At 37.3% G+C, this 26,008-nt stretch overlaps 1 protein-coding gene across 4 annotated transcripts; it reads left to right on the forward strand.

The window, feature by feature from the left end:
- The first annotated feature begins 507 nt into the window (after positions 1–507).
- On the forward strand, positions 508–25,163 carry LOC137244693 (solute carrier family 35 member F5). 4 transcript variants are annotated; one of them, XM_067774079.1, is made up of 11 exons: positions 523–655; positions 10,502–10,681; positions 20,881–21,339; positions 21,440–21,580; positions 22,295–22,348; positions 22,418–22,651; positions 22,706–22,888; positions 22,955–23,105; positions 23,770–23,929; positions 24,012–24,263; positions 24,392–25,163. In XM_067774079.1, the coding sequence occupies exons 3-11, from the start codon at positions 21,250–21,252 to the stop codon at positions 24,438–24,440; spliced, it is 1,314 nt and encodes a 437-aa protein (XP_067630180.1). In that variant the 5' UTR covers positions 523–655; positions 10,502–10,681; positions 20,881–21,249; the 3' UTR covers positions 24,441–25,163. The 4 variants fall into 4 exon arrangements, with proteins under 4 accessions (XP_067630178.1, XP_067630180.1, XP_067630179.1 ...); XM_067774078.1 differs by having other exon boundaries at positions 10,502–10,668; XM_067774080.1 differs by lacking the exon at positions 523–655 and adding an exon at positions 10,407–10,424 and having other exon boundaries at positions 10,502–10,668.
- The last annotated feature ends 845 nt before the right edge of the window (positions 25,164–26,008 follow it).

Consider the following 26,008-nt stretch of genomic DNA (forward strand, 5'->3'; position numbering starts at 1 on the left):
TCTAGCGGCAGTGGTTAAACAACTAGCTACAGCACGGGGTGTACCGAAAAGCGAAGACACAAACCTCTGGTGGCCATAGTGTATAACGTATAGCTGAATCGATTGCGATGAATAGTGGACACACACCATTTGTAGAGGTGATACATAGAATTAGTGCAGAGGTGAAACAATATTTCATTTGCATCTGGGTATAATGCGTATTGAAATGTAGTAGTACTAATTTTATGTGTAGCAATTTCAGAGGTGTATTTAAAGTTTGACGCTTAGCAGTCCATATAAAGTTTAAGCGTAAACCTAGATAGATGTAAAAAAAAAAACACAGCTAATATCTCACAGTTTTGCCTCGCTTACTTTCTATTAGTTCTGTGTACTAAAGATGAACGTACCGAACATAGAACTCATGTACATACGGCAGAGAATTCAATGTAGTCAGCACTTTTGGGGCTTTGTAGAACAGTCAGTCGATCCATTGAAATACAACACTGCCAGAAACAGCTGATATCTTCAAAGCAAACTACCATATGGCAATCATTCTGAAAATTTTCTGTAGAAAAATCGCCGTCGTATATTGTAAAAGCAAAACAGAACAGTGGAAAAATATAAGATAAAAAGAAACTGAACAAAATTGAAGAACAAATCTGACTAAAATAAATTAGTAAGTTTTTAGCTACTACATAAAGTGTGAATTCCAATGGCATACGAGAAACTGAATCATTTGGTTGAGTCTAAAGAAAAATGACAAGCTTTAGGCCGAAATAGTTGGGAAAGGGCTGTTCTGTAAGCAAAGCGGCAGCAAACCAAATTGATAATCAAAAGCGTATAATTTTTAAATAATTGGGTAATAGTCTAGTTGAGGGGTCGACTGCTAATACGCTATCAAAAATATCGGTAATAGTCTAGTTGAGGGGTCGACTGCTAATACGCTACCAAAAATATCGAGAGAGGTTCAAACGACGCGTCTTGACATCAGTATTATTAATCCGAAGGCGGAAAATAAAAATTTGGTAATAGTCTAGTTGAGGGGTCGACTGCTAATACGCTACCAAAAATGGTAATAGTCTAGTTGAGGGGTCGACTGCTAATACGCTACCAAAAATATCGAGTGAGGTATTTGCAGTTGAAGTTGGCGATTTCCATGTTGTTGTTGTTGTGTTCGTACCCACAAAAACAATTGTGCATCACCGTGGCGGTAGCCATTATTCAAATAAAATAAATAAAGCCCGTTCTTGAGAAGCGCAAAAACGTTGTAACCGATCTACTGGCTTGCCATATATAAGTTCGAGAATCGGTCGTACGAGTGTATCACTTAATAATTGATAAATACATATATTGGCTTAGCTGTGGTGCAGTAAAGTGTTCCACGAATCGTCTTTGTTTGTTTAAAAGACTACACAATCGTATAACAATTTAGATGAATTTGAAACGCTCTGGAAAGATTAAAAATTGATAGTCCTTAGATAATTTGGTAATTCTATACCACAGCATGACACTGCTCATAGGCGTCCAAAAATATCGAAGGATGTTTCAAAAGACGCGTATTAATCTCGACAACAATAATCCGAAAATTGTATCTCTGTCCGGAGATATTTGCAGTTGAAGTTGACGATTTTCATGTGGTGGTTGTAATGTTGTGGTACCCACAAAAAAATTCTGAACATAAGTGTTTTGCGCGGATATAGTTTTAGTCTCCAAACCGGTGCTGGACCCACCCAGGGTAATTTTTTATAAGCGCGGCCGCCAACGCATAAACGTGTTCTGCGCAAAAATACTATGGATACTGTAGTAATTGAAACCACGTATTATTATTTTAACAAAACTTGAAATTATATTTTTTAAAACGCCTTAATGTATGCGTCTATTTTATTTTTTATTTTTCACAATAATGAAAATTTTTGAAAATTGAAAAATCAATATTGAAAATTAAAATATTGATAATACATTTGAAAATTACAAAGTTCAAAGTAACTAAAATACAAAGTTAAATAAAAATAAAAAGAACCCTACATTACTCCCCCTTCAAGAAAATTTATCATTAAACAAATTGAATGTAACTCTCTTTTTATGTAAATTCTTGGTGTTGTTTGTCTCCGTTGTTTCAATTATTGCAGGTTTTAATCTATCAATAGGAATAGTTTTAATATTATTATCTATATGCATCAAGTTTAAAACATTTTTGGTCTTTTTCCACAATTTTGTAAGGTCCTTCATATGGTTGTTGTAATGAATGTTTATTAATGACTCGAACAAATGAAAATTTACAAGTTTGAAGATCTTTTGGAACATAAATTCCAGTATCAGCATCTTTATGATGACTTAAATTTGATCTAACATTTCGAAAATGTTCACGTAAATTACTTAAAACTTCAGTTGATGAGAAATTTTTAGCTGATGGCACAACAAGTTCCCCTGGCAAACGTAAATTCTGACCGAAAACCATTCACCGAGTTTCAACCATACCATTTCCTTGAGGGTGATATGCGGATGTTGTAATTTGGTGACTACCAAGTAATTTACTCTGAAACAATTTCGATGTAAATTGGCTACCTTGATCAGTTGTTATCTTTAACGGAACTCCAAATCGAGAAATATATTCTCTAAAAAACGTATTTGCAATTGTAGTTGCTGAAATATCTTTTAATGTATATGCCTCAGGCCAACGGGTAAATCTTTCAATAATCGTTAAAATATAGCGATGTCCTATTGAAATAGGTAATGGTCCAACTATATCTAAATGGATGTGTTCAAATCTATTCTTGGGAATTTGAATTTTGACAACAGGGGATTTTGTATGACGATAAACTTTAGACTTTTGAGAATTAAGACACTCTTTTGACCAAATATTAATATCCTTATTCATATTAGGCCAATAATATTTTTTAACTATGAGCCGTCGTGTAGCTCTTGTACCCGGATGTGCTATTCCATGTAAAATATCAAATACTGTCTTTCGCAAATTACTCGGTACAAATGGCCTAGGAGTTTCTCCTGAAATTTCACACCAAATATTAAAATTTAAAATGGGAATACTAATTAGTTTTAAATTTAGATATTGTGAATCAGATACAAGTTGATTTAAATCATCATCTTTTTGTTGTTCAGTTTGTAAAATTTTAAAATTCAGTTCTGTATTATATATTACATTAACCTCAAAAGCTCTAGATAGCGTATCTGCTACAACATTGGATTCTCCTTTAATGTATTGTATGTCATCAGTAAATTGTGCTATAAATTCCAAGTGTCTCATTTGTCTAGGACTTCGTTCTGTTTTTGAATTTAAAGCAGTAGTCAAAGGTTTATGGTCTGTATAAACTGTAAATTGTCTTCCTTCCAACAGATATCTAAAATGTTTTATATTTAAGTAAATCGCCAATAACTCCCTATCAAAAGCACTATATTTAATTTCAGTTGGAGAAAGTTTTTTAGAAAAGAATGCAATGCGCTCAATTTTATTATTGTAATTTTGTTGTATAACGCCCCCAATCGCTGTGTTAGATGCATCTACTGTTGAAGATAATTTAGCATCTTTGTTAAAATGATTTAACAATATCGTAGATGCAAACTTATCTTTAATGCATTCAAAAGCTTCATTCGAATTCTCGTCCCATACCAAAGTTTTGTCACGTTTCTTACTTACTTTTTTAATTAGCTCATAAATTTTGTTTGTTGTTGTTGTTGTAGCGATAAGGTTGCTCCCCGAAGGTTTTGGGGGAGTGTCATCGATGTGATGGTCCTTTGCCGGATACAAATCCGGTACGATCCGGTACCATAGTACCATTAAGGTGCTAGCCCGACCATCTCGGGAACGATTTATGTGGTCACATTAAACCTTCAGGCCATTCCCTCCCTCCCTACCCCCAAATTCCATGAGGAGCTTGGGGTCGCCAGAGCCTCGTCTGTTAGTGAAACAGGATTCGCCGCGGATAGGTGAGGTTGACAATTGGGTTTGGAGAAGCTATATGTGGGAGATTTTCTTACCACTGTTCAATTTAGTGTTCTTGCCTGACGAAACACTTAGGGAGATAATTTTCCGGTAAATAAAAAAGTCGGTTTAATATTGATAACCTTAACTTTAATTACTTGAAAGTTTTCTTTAAAGGAAAATTAGCGCGTGTTCTACAGCTTGAGTACAAAAATCGTATGATCAAAAAATGTTCAGTTTTGCTAACTGTAAGCTTACAAAAACAATGTACATTGTAGAAAGAGAATGTCAAAATATAATAATGTAATATTTATACAGAAGTTTTCACAGGGTGCCCCACAGTACTCCGCCACCAGACGAAAGCTATCTGTATCGTTGAGGAAGATTAATCTGGCGACCAGTGCGGGTGGTTTTCGTCGGAACGCTCTTGCTACTATCCTGTACAGGTTGTCCTTTTTCAGAATTAGTTGACGTTTCGATGTTTTCTTGTGGCTGCTGATTGGTTTCAGAGTGAGTTGGCGGTTCTATATGTTTTTGCGGCGTTTGGTTTATCTCAGGATGAGCTGGCGTTTCGAGATCGGTGTTTGTTAAAAAAGCAGGTTTAAGTCGATCAATGCTAATATTGCTAGGGTGGCCTTTGATGATGACCGTAAAGTATTTTGGATGTTTGCGTGTAACAGCGTAAGGACCATCGTAAGGATGTGTCAACGAAGGGTGTATGGAGTCATTTCTGACGAAAACGTGTGTTGAGCTCAGCAGTTTCGGTGAAACGAACGTTGATGGTGGCGAATGATATGTGGTTTCCGTTGGCCTTAGCTTTTCCATAGCTTGGCGAAATTTTGCAACCGATTCGCTGGTCGGCACGGGTAATTTGGTCGTTTGAAAAAATTCGCCTGGAATTCTGAGCGTCGTTCCATATACGAGTTCTGCTGGCGATGCACCAATATCGGGTTTATATGCTACTCTGAGGCCGAGTAAGATCGTTGGAAGAAAATGTGTCCATTTGTCAGGGTCGTGACAGAGGATGGCAGTTTTAAACGTTCTATGCCAACGTTCTATGAGACCATTGGATTGGGGGTGATACGGCGTAGTACGAAGATGATTGGGCCCGATTGTAGAAACCAGTTCTTTGAAAACGGCTGACTCAAACTGTCTACCTCGGTCAGATGTGATGCGTTCTGGTACACCAAATCTGGAGATCCAATGTGTAGTCAATGCTTTAGCGATATTTTCGGCTGTCATATCTGGGATTGGTATCGCTTCTGGCATTCTCGTGTAGTGGTCTATTACGGTGAGACAGTATCGCTGCCCGTCGCATAGCGGAAAAGGTCCAACGATGTCGATATTTATGTGCGAAAATCTATTTTGTAGCAATGCATATTTTTCAGGTGATGATTTCGTATGTCGCTGCACCTTCGACCGTTGACAAGTTTCACAACTACTAACAAAATTTGTTACATCCCTTTTGACACCTTTCCAAACAAATCTAGACGTCATTAGCTTGGTTGTGGTGCGAACGCCGGGGTGCGATAGGCTGTGGATTTTCGTAAGTATTTGCGTTCTGAATTTTTTCGGAATATACGGGCGCACACGCGATGTGCTAGTGTCACAAATCAGCTTCACATTCGTATCTGGAAGTATGAAAGGCTTTAGAATAAGTGAGGTTTTTGAATTTGTACCTAATTGCAAAAGGTGTTGGAGTTCATCATCGTTTCGCTGCTCCTCTGCTACGCTTTTGTAGTCGATGGTGCCGTGAACTGATTGGATTCGCGAGAAGGCATCTGCTGCAATGTTGGCTTCGCCCTTTATATGCCGAATATCGGTAGTGAATTGCGCGATGTAATCAAGCTGTCGGGCTCGGCGTGGAGCGGTTTTACCTAGCTTTTGGGCAAAGGCGTACGTAAGTGGACGATGATCAGTGAGAATGTGACATCTTCTTCCTTCTATCATATATCGAAAATGTGAAACTGCCTGGTACATGGCAGTCAGCTCTCGGTCATAAGTAGAGTATTTACACTGAGGTGGCGTCAATTTTTTTGAATAGAAAGCAAGAGGTTGATATTCACCGTTTACAATTTGATGCAACGCGGCACCGACTGCGAAATCCGAGGCGTCGATGTGCAAAGACAATTCGGCATCGTGGGATGGATGAAACAGCAGAGTTGCGTTTGCAAGCTCCTCTTTGCAACGTTGGAAAGCGGATTCAGCCTCTGATGTCCATGCAAGCAGCGTGTGGTCATTCTTCTTATTGCCTGAAATAAGGCTCTGTAAATATTTTTGATAGTCGACGGCATGTGGCAAAAATTTTCTGTAAAAATTTAGCATGGCAATAAAGCGCTTCAGATGTTTGGCCACTGCTGGTTTGGGGAACTCTAACAACGACGATACTTTTTCTGGCAAGGGTTTAATGCTTTGGGCATCGACAAGATGGCCCAGAAATTTGATCTCAGCTTTACCAAATTCGCATTTAGAAAAGTTAATAGAGAGGTTGTTTTTGCATAAGCGTTGAAAGACTAAACGCAGATGCTGCCGGTGTTGCTCGATTGATTCGGACGCAACACATATGTCGTCAATGTAGGGAAATACGAAGTTAAGACCTCGTAAGAATTCGTCTATAAGGCGCTGAAATGTTTGTGCAGCGTTGCACAAACCAAAAGTCATGAACTGGAATTCGAACAATCCGAATGGAGTCGTGATTGCTCTTTTCGGAATATCATCAGGGTAAATTGGCACCTGATGGAATGCTTTTTGCAGGTCTATTTTAGAAAAAATTTGCTTACCTCGCAAAATGTTGGTAAAATCTGTCAGATAGGGCAATGGGTATCGATCCGGGAGTGTATGTGCGTTAAGCGCCCTGTAGTCGCCGCACGGCCTCCACGTACCATCACTCTTTTTCACCATATGTAGCGGACTTGACCAGTTGCTCCTAGATGGGCGACAAATACCTGTCTTTAATAAAAATTCAAATTCTGCTTTAGCAGCTTCTAGCTTGTCGGGCGAAAGGCGACGTGGTCTCGAAACACTGTCGATGTTGTTTTGGATCCAAGCGGTGCTAACTTTGTGATGGACGGGAACTCTGATAAAATATTTGCGAATTCATTTCCTCCTATGAATGTTTTTACTAATGCTGCGGTACACTTGTTCGATTCTCCTAGTGATGTCGAAAGAGATGTTAACTTATCTATAAGTTTGTTTCGTCGCATATCGATAAGCAGATCATAAAATTTTATGAAATCGGCACCGATGATGGCTTGTGTGACGTCTGCGACTAGGAATGACCACACAAAATCGCGGCGAAGGCCTAGGTCTAATCTAATTCGTTTTTCCCCTAGTACTTTTATAGCAGCACCGTTTGCTGCATACAATTTTGTGGCGGTTGGACGAATATCATATGACAATGTTGTTAGTGGGAGAATGGAAACGTCTGCTCCCGTATCGATGAGAAAAATTGTACTCGTTGTTTTATCTCTTACCTGGAGGCGAAAAACTTGGCGGTCGGTGACAGAACTTTCGCTACATTTCGTCACCTGCTTTTCAAGTCAATCTTTAGCATCTGTTGTTATTGTTTGAACTGATCGTTGTCGGCGTCGGCAGGGACTGTGGCACTTGCGAGCATTAGTGCCATACTTCTGATGATACCAACATTCGGCATTGGCTGATGATGGACTTCTGTTTCTAGTTTGTTGCGGCCGGCTCGTGCTTTTCGAGTTGTTGTACTTTGTCGGTGTTGATCGAGTTTGTGAGCGAGAGCGTGATTTCGAACTGAGTCTCTCAACTCGCTTGGATAAGTTCTATTGCTGTACGAAGTTGATTTAATTCAGATGCTTCTGTTCGTACCTACGCTACTTGTTGGGGAGCAACGGCATCAATTATTGAATCGGCTATCTTCGTGAATTCTGCTGCTGTGCCAGACGATGCAGCGATAACCGGATGGGCAAAGGCTGGTAAACGTTTTGTCCAAAGTCCTTTAAGAGCAGCGTCGCCCAGGGTAGTTCCTGCCACTCGTTTCATCTCCAAATACAGCTCCGAAGGCTTTCTATCACCTAGTGGCAGTTCCGATAGTAGCCTATTGAGACGTCTCTGCTCACTATCGGCGAAATGCTCAATGATTTTTGTCTTGACATATTCAAATTTGTCGCTCTGTGGCATGTCGGCGATGACTTGACTAACCACAATGGGGTCCAGTGCTGCAAAACCGGTTGCTGCTTTTTGCTTGTCTGATGTGATTCCAGAGGCTGTAAACCAAAAATCCATAGACGTAAACCACGCCTCTATGTTGGAACTAGACATTGCAGGGACAGGCAGCCGGGCGTAGATAACTGCGGCCTGCCTCTCAGTTGGTTGCGTTTCTGCCGAATTTTGATTTTGTTGTTGTGGAAGGTTCGTCGGTGGTGAAGATATGCCGCTGTCGGAAGGCATTTTCGGTAATGCTAGACTTCTAAAAAAACGCGTGTTTCTTACAACGGAACTTGCGGCTGTACTCCGTTAGGGCACACTAGAGTGTACGTGTGTTGTAAATCAGGATTACGTCGGGGTCACCAGTGTGGGAGATTTTCTTACCACTGTTCAATTTAGTGTTCTTGCCTGACGAAACACTTAGGGAGTTAATTTTCCAGTAAATAAAAAAGTCGGTTTAATATTGATAACCTTAAATTTAATTACTTGAAAGTTTTCTTTAAAGGAAAATTAGCGCGTGTTCTACAGCTTGAGTACAAAAATCGTATGATCAAAAAATGTTCAGTTTTGCTAACTGTAAGCTTACAAAAACAATGTACATTGTAGAAAGAGAATGTCAAAATATAATAATGTAATATTTATACAGAAGTTTTCACAGGGTGCCCCACATATATATTGCGCTGGCAACCTGAAGGGTTGCGCTACACAGCCCCTTGAATCTGGTATTTTAGTCGCCTCTTACGACAGGCATACCTACCGCGGGTATATTCTGATCCCCTAACCCGCTGGGGGAAAATTTTGTTTGTAAATTCTGCTAGTTTTGGAATGTATCTATGATAATAATTTACCATACCAATAAATTTCTGTGCCTGCTTAACTGATTTTGGACGTTCGAAATTGCGAATAGCTGATACCTTTTCATCGGAAGGTCGAATACCTGTTCCAGAAATGTTATGTCCTAAAAAATCTATATTTGTTACACCAAAAGTACATTTACTTGGTTTAATGTTTAAACCGTACTCTGTAAGGCGTTGAAAAAGGATACGTAAATCTTTTAAATTTTGTTCTTCGTCTTTACTTGCAATAAGTAAGTCGTCAATGTAAGCATATACAAAATCTAAGTCACCTACTACCTCATTTATAAATCTTTGAAAGGTTTGTGCAGAATTTCTAAGCCCGAAAGGCATTCTCATGTATTCAAACATACCGACAGGAGTTGTAATAGCAGTTTTATAAATATCTTCTTCAGCCATAGGAATTTGGTGATAATTTTGAAAATATATTTTTATTATGAAGGTTCATATTGAGGGCTGTCATGGAATCCAATTGTTGTCGGAATTGGATTTAAAAACGACAAAATAATTGCTTTGGTGTCATGAAATCCAATGTTATCGGTTTAGTGTTCGAATTGGAATTAGTGTCGGTTTTAGGTGTCACAGAATCCGATAATATCGATTTTGCTATCGGAAACAATCAAATCAGTTAAATGCTGTTGAATTTAATTTGTTCCTAGTATTATTTCTCTTGCAGTTGAGTATTTTCTAAAAATGTTAGTAAATAAAGGTTTATTTTATAAAAATAAATGTAAATTTACATATATTTTCATTCTTAATAGAGGAAAACATAAAAATTCAATGCAAAACAGTATTTTGACTGAATTTATGGAGAAGCATCCAGATATTGCGAAGGGCTTCAGGAAGCATATCATCTAAAATCATTGACACCGTGCTTCTACCTACACTCATGCTAGAATCCTTGCTAACTGATCTTTGATACGGTCCTTCATCTAAAAATCGTAACGTAGCAATTAGTTGCAGCACTGGCAGAACTTTCGAGCGAGTTAGTCGTCCTTCAATGGTGTCCAATACCATTCGGAAAGCCTCTTTGTTTATGCGATAGTATGCAATGTAACTGCAAATACACTATAAATATTTAGAAACCCACATTAAGAAATATTTTTAAATACGCTGTCCCTGGCAACTCAATTGGATTGCTGCGATCTCTCCAAATTTTCCTATTGACCTTCTCGCAACTTTCTTCTTCCAATAATATAAATGCTACAACTGCTGATGCCACTTTGTTGTCAACAAATTTGTTTATTTCTGTTTAAATGCACAAAACAACTATTTTATAAAACTTTGTCAAAAAAATTAACATCAAAATTGCCGGTGCACCGCAAAACAGCTGATTCAAACATCGCTTTTATTTACATTCGAAAACCAATACGGTTTTATGACACCAATTTAAATCAATATTGGTTTGTAATTCCGACAAAACGCGAAACCGACTTGGATTCCATGACAGCCCTGATTAAAATCCTGAATGTGAGGTAAGGCATAACGATCAGGAACAGTTACAATCTTCTAAAATCACCACATGGACGCCAATCATTCATCTCTTTTTTAGGTACAAGGTGAAGTGGTGATGCTACTGAAGAATTTGAAGGCCGACAAATGCCTGTTGTTTTAACTAAGAAAACAAACTCCGTTTTCGCGACTTTGTATTTTACCGGATCTAAGCGCCTGGGCTTAGAAAATGGAAGACTACCTTCTGTTACAAGTCGATGTACTGTTGTATGTTTAACAGGTTTAGTATAATCTGGCTCTGAAATAAGTGACGGAAACTCTTATAATAATTTTGTAATTTTATTGTCAACCACAAATAATTTAGGTAATGGAATATCACAAAAGTAGGATACTGTATTAACTGAGAGATTGGTTAAAGGATCTACTAAACGTTTATGTTTAATGTCTATAAGAAGACCATATTTACAAAGAAAATCAGCGCCAATTATTGGCTTGGCTATATCCGCAATCGAAAATGTAAAGGGAAATTCACGTCTTAAACCTAAATTTACGTTTAAAAGCCTTTTCCCGTAAGTGGCAATTGTTGAGCCATTAGCTGCAGTGAGAATTATGTCTGAACGTTTCGTATGAGGAAATTTAGACGCGGGTAATACCGAAATTTCTGCTCCACTATCAAATTAAAAATTTTGTTTCTTTTCTCTATCAAAAATAAATAAGCGACGCGTCGAAAATTCTAAATTTCCGTTGTTCGTCGCTGCAACAACGGAAGAATTTAGTTTGTTGAATCTTTGTTTTTGTTATAAGAACAAACTTGTTCACAACTTCTAGCATTATTTCCGAATTTGTAGTGAAATCTACACAACCAATTTGGGCTATTACGCGAGTTAGAACGATGCCTTAAAGAATTTCTAAAATTATTCCTAGAATTAGAACGCGACCTAGATTTATTCCTATACACTGTAACGAAGCTTTTCCTTGCCCCGGTGCTTCTTCAGCAACTGCTGGGGTATACTCGCCGTGTCCAAGGTTCGTTTACAATGAATTTGTATTTCGGGGCGCCTTGCAAATCGTTTTCATATAAATTCACTTTATTGGTAAATTCCCTAAACTATAATATAAAATGTATAAAATGTGTATCTATAATTCACTTAATTTCATTGCTTGCTTTATAATTCGTGATGGGCTAGCGGTCCCTCGTGTCCCGTTAGGAACGTTCTGTTAGGGCGCCGTACTGGTCGTCGTCTAGGTATGTGTGAATGTGTCTCGGTGACCCCTTGCGCCGGCGTGTTCCTGTTATGGTTAGTGGCAGTGCTAAGCCTGCTGCGGCCAGCGTCGTATGCCTGCGTATCTCTGCTGCGGCCAACGTCGTATGTACGCGTAGTTCTGCTGCTGCCAACGTCGTGCGTATTCGTGGCTCTGCCAGCGTCGTATTTATGGGTGGCTCTGCTGCCAACGTCGTGTGTATGCGTGACTCTGCTGTGGCCAACGTCGTATATTTGCGTAGCTCTGCTGCGGCCAACGTCGTATGTAAGCGTGACTCTGCTGTGGCCAACGTCGTGTGTTTGCGTAACTCTGCTGGCGTCGTGTGTATGCGTGACTCTGCTGTGGCCAACGTCGTGCGTTTGCGTAACTCTGCTGGCGTCGTGACGTTGTGGGCCTTCGCTTAGCGGGGAGCGAGCGTAGTTTAAGGCGTTGTAGAGCGGTCAAAACCAGCTTACCCACAATCCTCAACCCACGGCTCTCTCCTATGACGGGAACTGTCTTGCGATGGTCAAAACCGATACGCCTTTCAGATGCCCTTCAATTGCTGCTCAGGTGACAATCGCAACTTTGCGCCCCGTTAGGTGAGATCCGTTAGCCTCGGTACAGTCACGTTGTTGCGTTTCACCTCGACTCACTCCTACTGCGGATGCCGACGTACTTCTGCCGCGGACGACGTTTGGCTGAGCGCGGGATCACGATGCTGTGGAGGGCGTTTGCTTGCGAGGGAGCAAGCGTGATCTAAAGCGTTGTAGAGCGGTCAAAACCTGCTTACCTACAATCTTCAGTCCACGACTTTCTCCTATGAAACGCACTGGCTTGCAATGGTCAAAACCGATATGCCTTCCAGAGCGCTCCAATAGTAGCTCCGGTCGCAACCACAACCGCGTGCTGACTGCCTCCTGTCTTCTCGTGTTGCCCTTTTTATAGCCAATGCTCTTGATGTTGCTAGCATAGTTCGTTGCGTTGCCATGGTTACGGTGTTGCTGTGGCGTGTTGCGGCAACTTGTTGCGCTAGTGATGTTTCTGACACTTGTTTGTGTCCCGTGTTGTGTTGGCAATGTTGCTAATCGTGTTTTTATGATGTTTCAGAGACTTGTTTGTGTCTCGTGTTGTCTGTAGTACTGCTCCTGTGTTATGGGGTGGTGGTTTTGTGTGGGCCAAATTAATGGATTATATTTGGTCCTCACAACACTTCTGTTTAATTTCTGCTAACTCCAAAGAAAGTTTCTGAAAACTTTCACACATTAAAGAAGTGGTTTTAACTAGATTTTCAATAACTGTATTTTGAGCTTTTGTATCTGATATTGTATTTACTGAGAAAACTTCTTTTTTATTCATAACTTCAAAAATGTTATCCGCTAATTTTACTAATTCATTAATATTATTAGAACTCGAGCTAGCCAAAATTACATTTAAATTTTTGGGAAGTTTTCTCAACCAAATTCTCTTTAAAATATTTTCACTAAAATTTTAACCGGCTAACAAAATTAATGACCGATAAAATTCAGAGGGCTTGCGAAAACCCATTTCAGAATCATTTAAGATTTTGTCAAGCTTTGAATTTTCACTAAGAGAATGTCTTTCTATTAAAACTTTTTTGAGTTCACTAAACTTGTTAGTGAGGGGAGGGTTTTGGATAAAATCTAAAATTGTTACTATTACGCCTTGTGGAAGTGCTGTTATAATGTGTTCGTATTTGGTATTCTCTTGAGTTATATTTTTGGTGCTAAATTGTGTTTCAGCGTGTATAAACCACGCTTCTGGACAACTAGTCCAAAATTGTGGAAGTTTGACAGATGTAGCACAAATTTCGGAATTATTTTGATTTGCATATGGATTTACTAATTCTTCTTGAGAAGAATTATTCTGTAAATCAATAAGCGAATCATTTAAATTTTGTGTGAGTATAGAAGTGTGTGTATTGTGTCGTGGAGAATGGAACATTTTAACTAAATTGAAGAAGGAGTTTACAAATTTAGTAAAATATTAAATATCAGTATTAAAAAAAAATATATTTTATAATAACTGTTTAAATAAACAATATATATATATTTAACTTAGAACAAACCAACCTCAAAATTCTTCTTCCAAAATTTTGTTCCCTATTAAATTGTGTAATTGCTTTAAAATTGATTGATGAAATTTGACGGTTTTAATATTGTGCAATGGCTTTAAAATTGATTGATGAAATTGGACAATGTATTGTGCAATGGCTTTAAAAGTGATTGATGAAATTATGCAATGGCTTTAGAAAGGATTGAGCGTCTGACAGATTGATTGATGCTGGTTTCACTGTTTTGAAGCATTTGAATTTGACAAATGTGGACCTCCTTTTTAATAACTTTCGTTAATTTTATGTGATTTAATTAATTTAAATATTTTAATAGAACGTTTCATTCGCACAAACGCATAAATGACTTGCTCAAAGAACTCATAGGTTCCAAATCAAAAATGCATAGCAGGTGTTAGAAGCAAATGTCGATTATGATACGACTTAAATTTAGTATATACTTTTCATTGAGTTATATTGTTTATTTAGTTTTTTTTTTTAATGCAAATTGTATAATTTGTGGCGGTGTGCACTATATTGCGATTTTTATCGAATTGAACAGCCGTCTGAATTATCTTGGTCAAATATGACCTCAAAATAAAAACGTTTTTGATAATTCCACCACACCAAGTTACTGCAATGAACAAGAAAAATCGTCTCCTTTGCAAAATTTTAATTTAAGAATGTTCCATAATAACTACAGTTGCGTTTAGGAATCCCGTATAATTTATATATTTAAAATCGGTTTTAAATATTTGTATGATCACACACACAATTTTTTAAAATAGGCAGATATCGCCAATGTAGTAATTGAAACCACGTATTATTATTTTAACAAAACTTTAAATTATATTTTTTAAAACGGTTAAATGTATGCGTCTATTTTATTTTTTATTTTTCACAATAATGAAAATTTTTGAAAATTGAAAAATCAATATTGAAAATTAAAATATTGATAATACATTTGAAAATTACAAAATTCAAAGTAACTAAAATTCAAAGTTAAATAAAAATAATAAGAACCCTACAGATACCACCCCCGGTTTCGGAGGGACCCGCGGGTCATTTATTGGTTTTTCGTTAATATCTTTTGACCGAATTAAAATATTTCTTTTCCGGTTTCGGATTATTAATAGTGATGTCAAGACGCGTCGTTTGACACCTCTCTCGATATTTTTGGACGCGTATTAGCAGTGTCATGCTGTCGTATAAAATTGCCGATAATTGATCTCGCTTTATGTGGTACATACATATATACACAGTATTAGGCTGAAGTACCTAAGCCGTTATAATTGTATATAAATAAGAGGCAAAAGTTCATAAAACATGACAAGGGAAGGATATAATTGTAAAGACCAAAGGCATTTTAAATGTTTTTACTTTTTTATGGCGTCTTCTTTCCGTCTTCGTGATAGGGCGGCATTATTTTCAGAAAAGAAAAAGCCATTGCAGTAAAAGGAGTGTGACCACAACTTTGTACCAAGATTAAAGCTGTCACGATACGATGTGGTTCGAAAAATAAACTTGCAATACTTTGCGCTTCAGGTAGCCTCCGGGGAAAATTTTTTTTTTCGCAACAAGACCTTTCTTAACTTAGGTCCTTATACTTATTAAAGGTTTACGCCGGTCACTTACTCGGCGACGGCGGCGTGGCCGGCGTAAACCTCTGAATTGAATGGCGGGACTTCAGAGTATCACATTGTCCACAACTAATAGATATGGAAACATACTGCTGACGTCAATTGTATGTTTGACGATCTGGAACAATATCATTAACTTGCGGATGAAGATCTGGGAGGATTGTAAAGCGAAAATTTTAAAAAATAATATTTGGAAAGGTTTTGTTTATATGTATTTAAGAAAATCGACGTTTCGGCCATTTGGGAAAGATCCGCGGTTTTTGCCTCAAAATCTCGTGATCCGTTCATAAAATTTGGGCACAGTTTTAACGATTAGCATCAATGCTAGATTATTGTTGATCGCGCTAAAGGGCGCCTTCAGTTTTTTCAGCTGTTTTAAGAGCAACAATTCCCGACGTGCGAACAGTAGCAATCTCGACCACCAGTCGCTACCACGCATCCTGACCCTTATACCATATGCCAGAGGACTGCGACTTCAAACTCATACCTTCGTCGACGTTACTTTCCTAGAAGCTCTAGGTGTAGCTCCGAAGACTTTCTGGCGGATTTTTTTGTTGCGCTATGCTTCAGCTTTACCAAAAAAGCACCTTGAAATGCTAGGGAGTAACTATTCGGCCAAGGATGCCGCCCTCGAAATCATAAGCAGTTTAAGTGGATATCATTGCGTATAATCCTTGGCGCATGTACATAATTTAAACTTCACAAGGGCCGTGGATAAAAGTTTTAAAATGTAGATCAAAATTTGCAGACGTTTGTGTTAGATAAATTGACCTCAATAGCCTTCGTTTCCGGCCGTATGATATAAGAGTTCATTATTTGTTCGACTGTCTTGAGAAAGCTTTTTCTATACCTCTTTGTGTGTTCTTGCGAAGGACAAAACCTAACCTGGTTAAAAATGTGCCTACGTATTCACATTTGTAATAGGAGCCGTCACGTGTTGGTCATATTTAAACATGGTTGATAGACTATATCCAATGGAATTCACTCCAAGGGACTAGTTGGGGATAGGGCCGCCAACTTTAGGAAATGTCTAACCGGGAGACTTTGGTATTGAGTGATAAAGTGTGAAAATAAAAATTATGATTTCAGACGCTATTTTATAGTTCAGCAAATAAAGTGATTTTTCAAACCCTTCTCATACGCGTTGAAGATGTATGCAAGTTAATTATGAGCTGAGAATCATTTCAAAGGAGAATTTAAACCACTGGATTTTGCATCACTGATTTCGCCAATCGGGATATAAAATTCGGAACCTTTTTTGGGTAACTTTCTTTTTTAACAACTTGAGAACAATTTGAAAATATGTTCAACTTAGGGCACTTTATTTAAATTCATTGTACTTTAGTAGTTTTTTTTTTTTTTTAATTATGCGAAGTGAGCATTTAAGTTTATTATATTCCCCCAGCGGGTTAGGGGGTTAGAATATACCAGCGGTAGGTATGCCTGTCGTAAGAGGCGACTAATGTCCTGAAGGTTTAATGCGGCCATATAAATCGTTCCCGAAATGGTCAGGCTAATACCTTAATGGTGCCGTGTTACCGGAGCGTACCGAATCTGTATCCGGCAAAGGACCATCACATCGATAACACTCCCCAAAGCCTTCGGGGAGAAACCTTATCGGTTCAACAACAACAACAAGTTTATTATATAACTTTTCTTTAAGTGTTTTGTTTCAATAACTTGGTGAATTCGGTGATGCAAAATCCGTGTTAAGCTGGCATTGAAAGCGCCTGTTTTCTCAAACAACTTTTAAACGGCTAGAAAGTGTTAAATTTCGCAATTGGATTTTTATAACTGGCAGTGATGCGCATCCCTTGATACCCCTTTCGACCATATCGGACCAATTTTCGAAATGAACAATAAATGGCCTAGACAGTCTTAAAAGAGTTGAAAATATAGTAACGCGCCGAACGCCGCGCCGCGCCGATTTTTTGGACATTCGGCGGCGGCGTGCGAAAATCGTCGAAAATCGGCGGCGGCGCTTATCGGCGGCGTATATCTCTAATACTTATTACTTCTGAACTATCAGACTTCGATTAAGAAAGGTTCCTGGGGCTTCTGATGAGATATTAAATGGTTTCTCTTGTAACTGGAAAAGCTCATCATGTTCGAAAAGCGGTTGAAAATTAGTTGGAAGACAAATCCGACTAGGAGGCTATGGCCTAAAATGTTCAATGTGGTCATATCATATTGTGTCCGAGATGGTCGGTCTAGTATCTTAATGCAATCCCTGCAACCGGATCTTATTCCGCAAAATCCCTAAAATTTATGTGTTGCCCTAAACCTGGTGGTAGAGATCAACATGCAGGAGGCTACTTGAAAATGTAGTGGTAGTCGTGCCACCTTCTGTTGAAATTATTTCCTCAATAGTTCTGTGCGTAGGGGGACAAGCGCTTGTAGAATAGTAGCTCTATCCTTTTAGCTTGGGACCCGAGATACATAGAGGTGGATCTTAACCAATAAGTACATAGGCTGGCCAGAAACGAAGTTGTGGAAATCCCTATAGTGCCGTAACCAAACATTGATATAGAGTTAAATAGAATAAGTGAAGCGCTCAGTAAGGAAGAGGTGCATTCTAGGGATATAAATCCACGATTAGCAGTAAGTGAATCTTAGCAACACACACTCACATATCACTGCACACTCAAACGCATGCTTGAACTAGGCATATGAAGAATGAAAAAAACTTTTTCCAAAACAATTAGATACTACTCAAAGCCAAACGGACTTTCTAGCTACTCAGAATGTAATCTAACTCCATAGGACTTTAAATCGTTGTCATGCCTCTCAAAAGAGCCTACCAACACCCAGCCCAACGGGTTAGAGGGCTTAAAATATACCCGCGGTAGGTATGCCTGTCGTAAGAGGCGACATAAATACCAAATTGATTGAAGGGGTTGTGTAGCGCAACCCTCGCAAAGGGTTGCCGGCGCAATATATAGCTTTTCCAACCCAATTTTCAATCTCACCTACCCGTGGCGAATCCTGTTTCATTAACAGCCGGGTCTACTGGGACCCCGAACTTCTCATGGATGTAGGGGGTGGGAGGGCGTCATGGCCTAGAAGGTTTCCCGAGTTGGTCGGGCTAGTACCATTATGGTCATTGTTACCGGAACGTAACGGATCTGCATGCTACAAAGGACCATCAACCATCCTTATCGCTACAACAACAACAAGCCAGCTCACAGCGAACTGACTCCCAAAATATTTCGTTCTATCGTTACACCGTTTTCACACAGAAACTTAATCGAATCACCATTTTATTTAATGAAATAATTAAGCTTCCCTTTTCATAAAGGACCTTTTGCTTGATTAAGCGAACATTTGTCAGCAGCCCCAAAAAAATATTTCGTTTTTACAAAAAATAGTTAAAATGGAAAGCGGTCATTTCCTATCTTAACTATAAATACAATAAAAATACATTGCATGCGCAACACCCAGCCAAATATGTGCCTATTTTCGAAAACGCCACATTGTCTTTTTTAGCAAATACAGCGAAAATAAAATTTTGAATTTTTCGTGTTTTCAATTTTTCATAAATTATTGAAAATAATTTATTTTTGATTGTCATTCGTTATATTGACAATAAAATTCGAAGCACCAAGCAAAACCGACTTTTCACTCGATTAGGCATTCAATGAAGCAATAATGAGATAATTAAGAATTTGAATTTTGTATGGAAGATTGAGTTCGATTAGGGTTTTAATGTAGAAAAATTGACTAATTATTCCATTACGCCTCTGTGTGAAATCGGCATGAAATAACTTTGCTCATAACTCAAGACTATTTAAGCAGGTTATAGTATAGCAGTCACGAAAAAATTCGATTCTTGTTTGTAATTGTGCCAATTGCTCTTATCATCCATATACAAAAATATTTACAATTGATTTTATATTTGTCGCCATCACAGTCTTGGATTGAGTTAATCATCATAAATCACTAATTTAATTATAGATAATTTGCATATACATAATTCAATCTCAGTGATGTTCGAAGCACATAGATGTGTTCCTATCTGCGCATTGTTTAGAAGATATTGATATGAGCGTACATATGTATATATGTATATGCAACATTGCATTTTTATCTCCTGCCTCCCACTGCGAAAATTTAATTAATCACGTCTGCATTATTGATATGGAGTATAAATTGTGCGTGTACTATGTGTATATAGGAGCATGGGCTATTTCAATATGATTGGAATAGCCAAATTTTTTAGAAGTTGCCACATACTGACACAAAGTATTCTGGCGTATTTTTTATATATAAGCGCCTTTACCACCAGCAATTTTAAATAGGCTTAATTTTCTGAACCTTAATTATAATTTCTAGCGCCATCACCCATTATCTCGATTGCCCTGAGTACGATTTCTTCTGACCAGTCGAAGGTTATGGCCGGAATCAGCTTGCTCATCTGCTGCTCAAAAAATGATTGAGCGAACCAGCGCCATCTAGGACTTTATTCCAGCATGTTAGGTATATTCCAATCACGGCGTAAGAAAACGACAAACACCATTTTATCTGCCAGCAAATTCCGGATAATATTTGTTAGCGGCAAAATAGGTGGTCACGCGGTATTACTAGGGCTGGTACTATCCGCATATTCGAATATCCGGATATCCATATGGATATCCGTTGACACGGATAAGATCCGGACGGCATAGATATCCGGTTAATATTCGTTTGTGAAACTATCCGGATATCAGGATTTATGAACATCCGGTTAATATCCGTATTTTTGGATATCCAGTGCAAGCAACAAATTGATGTACCATATATGTTTATTTAACATTAATAACAATAAATTCGTGGGGCATTTAAATCTATTAACAGCGGTTTTTCACAATATAAACAAATGGCACTGTTCTTATTTTCACTTGGTTGTAAAATTGTAGCTTTTTAATTTTTGATGTTAATTTAATAATTTATAAACATATTTTGTGAATAATGTTTCGACGTTTGCTTCGTTCAATTCTGATAAGCAGATATTCAACTTTTATATTCCAGTATCCGGACATACGGATATCCGGATTTTCCGTTTACGTATCCGGATAGCCGAACAGCGAATATCCTGATTTCCCATTTGTGAATCCGGATATCCGGATAGCCGTATTTTTTGCTTAGCCATCCGGGTATTCGAATATCCGGTTTATCCGGATAGTTGAAAAATCCGGATGCAGTTCATAGCACTAGGTGTTACCACCGACGTCCAAAGTGGGGATTCCTTATAATCATAATGCGCATAATGTCCTGCTGGATATTTATATTCTAAGTCCGGTTATTCAGTGCGAGATTTAACTACAGCTAAAATTGACTAGAGGTTAACCCTGACACTTTGGCCGCTTAAACTGAGATGATCAGTAAAATTTTATGGTATCGACCAAAGTGACAAGGTTAAACTCTAGTTGTTGTAGCAGTGCTGAGCTCTAGTCAACTTTAACTGTAGCTTGGACTCGATCTGAAAAAAACCGGGCATAAATGTTCTAAAACTCCTTGTTGCCATATTAACAATGTTTTTATTTACAGTTAGCGGCAAAAAGCACATTATACAGCAACACAGTAGAACAGCCTTGCAATAGGATATTCAATTTAACAGACTAAATTCAAATAAACCAAGATAAAAAGAAAAATCAACTCGAAGACTCAAAGTGCTACTAACGAAAAACCACATTTTTTAAGTTCCGCTAAGAAAAAGAAACGCAACAAAACCAAGGGTACTATTATTTGACGTAGAAGCGACTAAAAACTATCAAAATAAAGTTAAGACGACGAAAAGGAGAGGGAGGCCAGAACACATACTTAAGCGAAAATTTGAAAAACTTTACGAGTGCGCCACCACAAGCAACACGCCGGCTAACTAACGCCGCCGGCGTGAGTTTAATACTAAAAGAAAACATGTTGAGCAAAACACAAAAGCTCGTACTTGGAATTATTGTATTATTGCTAGTTGATGTAATTTGGGTATCGTCCAGTGAATTAACAAAGGTATATTTATAAGATTTAGGAATGTGTGGAATCGCATCTTTATTTGTTACATGTTTTTGTTGTTGTTGTAGTTTATTATTGACATATGCTTCTATTATAGTTTCTCTACGAGAATGAAAGATTTGATAAGCCCTTCTTTTGCACATACTTCAAAACATCTATGTTTGCTATTTATTTGGTCGTCATTGGATTGGTGACTCCATGGCGCGAGGCATGTGAACGTCAAAACGGCCATTATACGGTATGTATATCCAAAAATGTATATCTAAAAGTTTCGACACATTACTGGAGAAGTACAAGCATATACTGTGCTGGCTATTTGTTGGTTTTATGGTAACAGCATAAGCACTCATTAAAAAAGTTTGAAACAGCACTGTCGTAATGGCATATGTTAATCAAAAAAGTATCGGGTTGTTTCGGTGCCTGCATTCGAAAGTACAGGTAAAAATGTAAACTCCACTGCTGATAGTTTTGGATTGAGGAGAGGATCATGGTGATGCTAATTCTAAAATAACCACGACTCCATTCTAAAGGAAGAGGATATGGATATTGTACAAAAGGAAGCCACCGCTTTGAAAACGTCATATCTTAGAATTGGTTTCGCCCATTTCAGAACTTGTTTCAGGAACGCACTATATCAGGATTTGTTTCGCAAATGCCATATCTCAGCACGAATTCAACACATTTGAGTTTTGATGGAGTGTGTATGAAAGCAGTTCTAAGGTAGGGCATCTTCTAATAAATTCTTTAATAGGGCGTTATTCAATAACATACTGGGATTGCGTGTTTTCGAAACAAGTTCTGAAATATGACATTCCGAGGTTATGGATAAACTTTCTGAAGGGGACAGACCCTGCGTGTAATTTATTTCAACAATTCCATAATTCACTTTCTTTTCCAATAACGTTTTCGCAAATACTTTAACACCTCTAAAAGTCGTATCTATTTGTTGTAGGTAATGGATCAAGTGGCTAACGATGAGAATTATTACTCAACCAATCCCTCTTTGGTATGTCCGGCTATTGAATACATATTTGAAATGAATGTTCAAAAACTTTATTATCATTTTGCATTTAAGAGTGATCCTACATTCGTTCCAATACGTTCTAGTGGTGCCATCTCTGGCACTGAGAGCGATGATTCCAGCATACGCAGTGTGCGTTTTAGTAAAATGGCTGAGGTACGTGAAATGTCTGCACATGAAGCAACCGAAGCGCTAATGGCACGTCTTTCCTATGCGGCAAGCATGCGCATACGCAGGCAAAAATCGCATCACAAAACTGCAAAGACAGCATTACTTTTTTGTCTGTTGGTAAGAGATGAATACTTCTGCATTTTCAAGTTAATGAAAATTTATTATTTATAGTGGTTTGTTGCAAATTATTTTTTTCAATTATCACTGGAGTTGGGTGAAACAGCAATGGTAACTTTGCTTAGTTCGTCATCATCATTTTTCACACTTGTACTGGCTGAACTTTTCCCTTCTGCTGTGGGTGATAAATTTACAATAACCAAATGTATAGCAGTGGCAATGAATATTGGGGGAATTGTAAGTTCAAGGAGCGCATATTTTTTTAGAGCAACGTGCAAACATGTTTTTCTTTGTTACTTTAAGGTTACAGTCACTATTTCTGATGTTCATGATACGAAATTTTCACGAGGTGCACTCTTGGCTTCATTTAGTGCATTCTTTTATGCCGCATATTTAGTTTTTGTGAAACGAAAAAGTGACACTGAGGAAAAAGTAGATATTCCATTATTTTTTGGTAAGTGATTCAGTAGTATTTATTTTGTACTTGAAATAATTATGTATGCAATCAAATATGGATAGTGATGATTCAAGGGGTTGCCAACGCAATTTACAGATTCTCAAACCCAATTGTCAGCAACACACCCGTGGTAATCCTGATTATTCAGATGAGGCCCTGGCGATTTGAAGTTCCTGACGGAAAGGAGGGCCTGAATGACCTAGAAGATTGAACCTTCTGAAAGATTAAAAGCAGAACTCAACATATTTTTAATGATCTTCGTATTGGCCTTTTGTTTACTACAAAGCTGTATTACTGATTGAGGCCCACTTGCAGAACAGAAAATTATCTTTTTAACGCAATATTAGTTCAAAAAGTTTGTCAAAAGTGTATGAGCTGAACGCTCATGTCACCTCACTCTGAGTTAAAAAGATAATTTGTCGTGCAAGTGGGCCTAAGCTTTTCATGATAAATTGCTACATACTTCAAGACAGCATATCTCTTTTTTTTATCTTTGTGTCCTTTCATATCCTTTGTAAGCCAAATAACTAATAAGAACGCTTTAACCTCTTGTTTTGAGTTCTCACTATATCTCGCGGTCTTTTTATCAGAGTTGTAATTATTGTGCTCGCAAAAAATGCTGTTGCACAGTGTAATTTACCCCTTTTTTTACTATTCACAGGTTTTGTTGGTCTGTGGAATCTCCTACTTATGTGGCCAATATTCTTCATTTTAAATTTTCTAAAAATCGAACAATTCGAGCTACCAAATCAAAATCAATTTGCTCTACTATTTTTAAATGGTTTAGTTGGTACTGTAATTTCGGAAGCGCTATGGTTATGGTATGTTTTTAGCTGAATATGCTACTAATTAGTTCTACTAATTCTTTGATTAAATATTAAATATCTCTTTATTTTCTTTAAGGGGCTGCTTTCTCACCTCTTCATTAATTGGCACAATTGCCATGTCTCTACAAATACCACTCTCCATTGTGTTTGATGTCGTCTTAAAACGTAAGCCATTTTCACCTATGTTTTATATGGGTTCAATACCCATATTTTTGGCGCTTATGTTACTTGCATTGCTTATACGTAACGATGACTCAGATCCATTGATGAAGTTGTTTAAAGTAATTTATCGCAAATTATGTCGGTGCCAAAAGCCAAATATTGTCAGGTATGTTTCATCGAAATGCAAACACCAAATACTTGTATTATGCTGTTTATACCAAATATGCTCTTTAACTATGTAACACATTTATTGAAACAATTTATTTCACGTTTTTTTTTTTTTTTTTTTTTTAGAATAAACGACGAAGAACAACAAGAATCGTTAATTGGTAGCAATGACTAAATCAAATTGTGAAAAATTGGCTTATCGCATACGCGGTTCGTAGTTATTCTGCATATGCGTAACGATATCGGATTTTGATCTTCTCGAAGTGAAGGAGAAATTACGTTTTTTTTGAAAACGCTTTGATTTTAAATTGCTCTCTATGCAATCAATACTCTGGCTGTATTTTTGGGTTTGATTCGATTTTTATTATTATTAATTGGGAAAAATGAAAGCAAGCACAAATTAAATAAATTTCCCTAAAATATAGTAGTCACTAATACATTCACATTAATACTCGACGGAGTCTAATATTTTATATTAGTTTGCTTTTAATATACGTTACAAATGCAAATACTTTGCTTATGTTTCTATGTTTGTAAATAAATATGTTTTTTCATTAATTGTGATATTATCGAAAATGTAATTTTTACAAAAAGAAATATTTTACTCAACAGTTCGCAAATTTTGCGTCTCGTATATTTTTACCAATTAGCGACTAGTACTTTTTGTATTCACTTCCAATGTTAGATAAATAAATACTTATTCGATAAGTTACGTTGCTAGTAATCTCACCATTTAGACCTAAAACGTATAGTATTTTTAAATGTATTTATACTGTATATAGTTATAGCTTGTTAAAATATTAATGTACGATTTACAATAATTTACATTTACAACATTGAACAAAAAGAGTAAACTTATAATAATAATTCGATTAAGAAATAAAACAAGTAAGAAATTTATAATTTTAAAAAGTGCGTGTTTATTTGAAGGTTCCTTGATTTTGGTTGAATCGAAAATCCAAAAAATTAAATTGTTTGTGACATAATTCGCAACCTAAATCTAATGGCTGTTAAAGACGTTGAAATTTTCTTCCGTTCCATTGTTTATGAGACTACTTCAAATAAAAAAATACAACATAAATCCGAAGAGATTTTAGACCGAGCTTCTCTTCCAATTTCTAATTGAAAAAAATTTTGCATTTTCACCGACCCTTGATGTGTGTGCGAAGTTTCAATTACGCCTATGGGTATTTGATGTGGTAAATTGACTTTATGCACTTGACCTCATGTCATCCCATAAAAAACTTATTGCATTGCTTATACGCCGGTATGTCTGAATATAATACACGAGTTGATTTTTTGTATGCCAATTTCACAGAGGCTAAATGAAATAAATAGTGAAGTTTTCTACATCAATCTTCCATACAAAATACGATATATGTAATCTCCTATATTGCTAATAGAAAATGTTCGCAATGTGTTTTGAATTCGAAATCAAAACAAGACAGCCTATAAAATTTTTGTGATTGTAGGAGCATAAGTGTGAAGAAAAAATCATAAAAAAATCAGCAAAGATCTCGCATTCCGGAATTGTTGCATTTGTAATCGAATTTGAAAAAAATGTTTGATGACGTAGCGCTTTTGAAGTTTTTCGATTTATTACATTTCTCTCATATTTCGTTACCAGTGTTCGGAGTATTTAAAACTGTTACCTGAGTAAACGACTAGGGCGGAGTAAAAATAAAATTTTCGGAGTATATTTTTTTCCTTTTTGAAAGCGGGCGAACAACTAACATCAAATTG

This window comes from Eurosta solidaginis, chromosome 3 (genome assembly GCF_040869045.1).
Source record: "Eurosta solidaginis isolate ZX-2024a chromosome 3, ASM4086904v1, whole genome shotgun sequence".
In the NCBI taxonomy this organism is placed as follows: Eukaryota; Metazoa; Arthropoda; class Insecta; order Diptera; family Tephritidae; genus Eurosta; species Eurosta solidaginis.